Consider the following 1,869-nt stretch of genomic DNA (forward strand, 5'->3'; position numbering starts at 1 on the left):
GTCAAAGGACTTTCACTCCAAAGAATGTGAAACACCCAGATCCTCAGAGGTATTTAGGTCTTGGCTTTTGCAGTTGGACTACATGATCCTTGTAGGTCCCTTCCAACAGAACTATCCTATCCTATCCTATCCTATCCTATCCTATCCTATCCTATCCTATCCTATCCTATCCTATCCTATCCCATCCCATCCCATCCCATCCCATCCCATCCCATTCCAATTCTAACTTTCTAAATAAAACTTGCCAGCAATTTCAATTCCCCTTGGACCAGGCCTCAAGTGACAACTGTATCAAACCTGCACTGCAACTCTCACTTCTGAAAGATGAATGCATAAGTCTATCATTTTTATATACTAATATAATTGCAGCATTATAAATAGGATATAAAAATATTTTTCTGTTAAGTTATTCTTGAAATAATTATGAACATAAATCAAAAAAATCTGTTATTGCTCTCTCTTCCCTCCTCGTAGGCTTCCGTACTGATATTTTTACCAGAATGTGTTTATTATATATTAACAGAGATCTAATAGATACAGATGTATTTAATATCTGTGGAACATTTCTATGCTTCAAACCTTCCATAAATACCTACTGTTGAACAGCTCAATATTTTTAAGTTTGTACATTTTTGGTTGTCCCAGAAGTTAATCACTAATCAACATACTGAACTTGTATTAGTAGCTATAACATGCTTCAATAAAAAAATTAATAAGAAATACTTCTCTTAGAATAATACTGGAAACATATTTTCATCTGTCATTCAAAATACAACCCCTCTGTTCAGATATGAACACTGGAGACTGAGGTATTTCACAAGTAACTGTGGCCAGGAAATTCACAGGAAAGCCTTATGCAGTCTTTTAGCCACAAATATGATGATATTATTCATGTCTGCAGAAGCATAAATGTGTTTTTCACTAGAGGTGAGTTCATGGAGTGACTGCTGTATTTCTTTGTCTTCTATTTCTCTGACTGAGTATAACCACATGATCAAGTTCTTTATGAGAAGAACAAAAGTCGTGTAACTGCAGGAGACAGGCTGTGGCAGTCAGCGTGTGCAGGGACTCCTCCTGGAGGCCCAGAGAGAAACAGGGCTTTAGAAGATTCCAAGACAGTTACCAGTGTCGGTCTGGCATCCTCTGTTCACCATCCAAGGTGAAATTTATAAACATGCAGGGAAGTATTTTTAGGCAAAAACTGTCTAGGAGTTCCTCAGCTTTCAACAAGCAGCATAAGCGCACCGAGATAGAGGCCCCTCCCATAGATCACCTCCTTTGCTATTTGCTTATTGGCGTCGCTGTGATTTCTGCTTAGTAGCTACAGTGCAGGTGTACAAACAATAGCGCCTCTCCTTCCTATAATTTGCTTGCAAGTAGCATGTTTTTTCTGCCACAATATTAAACATGTTTAGCATGTTCCATGTATTTGATTAGTAGGAGTTGGATTTGGAATATACATCTTTCCCAGGGTAGGAGAGGAGAGTGAAACGAGGACTGAGAGGCCATCAGACTCTGCTAAAAGATCTGACAGTGACCTGGGAAAATCAGCCAAGCTTCTGCGCCTCAGCATCCACTATTTCCGTCCAGCTGTCTCGCATTAATGTTGTGAGTCTCACATATTGTTCTGAATAATGTCTGTATAATTCAGGTAAATGATTTCAAGGAGTACAAAGTTCTGTACTGTCACTGACTTCCAATGCTCTTTACTACAAGGTACATTCCAGCTGCGTGTCACCCTTCCATACTTACTTTTGAGTTCTTCTGAAGACACTGCATACGAATTCCTCCTGCAATTAATGATGCAGCCGCAGGGCAGGTGGATCCAGTGTTCTGACAGGACAAACACTGGGGTGACTGTGGCAGAGA

At 39.6% G+C, this 1,869-nt stretch overlaps 1 protein-coding gene across 1 annotated transcript in view; it reads right to left on the bottom strand.

Moving 5' to 3' along the window:
* Positions 1–1,869, bottom strand: part of GPR149 (G protein-coupled receptor 149) — a 25,127-nt gene that overhangs the window by 21,128 nt on the left and 2,130 nt on the right. Inside the window, 1 exon segment of the mRNA XM_009884396.1 lies at positions 1,753–1,869. This exon segment is cut by the window's right edge and continues 8 nt beyond it. Within this exon segment, the coding sequence (XP_009882698.1) occupies positions 1,753–1,869 (117 nt within the window).

The sequence above is a fragment of the Charadrius vociferus genome, unplaced genomic scaffold, assembly GCF_000708025.1.
Source record: "Charadrius vociferus isolate BGI_N301 unplaced genomic scaffold, ASM70802v2 scaffold104, whole genome shotgun sequence".
In the NCBI taxonomy this organism is placed as follows: Eukaryota; Metazoa; Chordata; class Aves; order Charadriiformes; family Charadriidae; genus Charadrius; species Charadrius vociferus.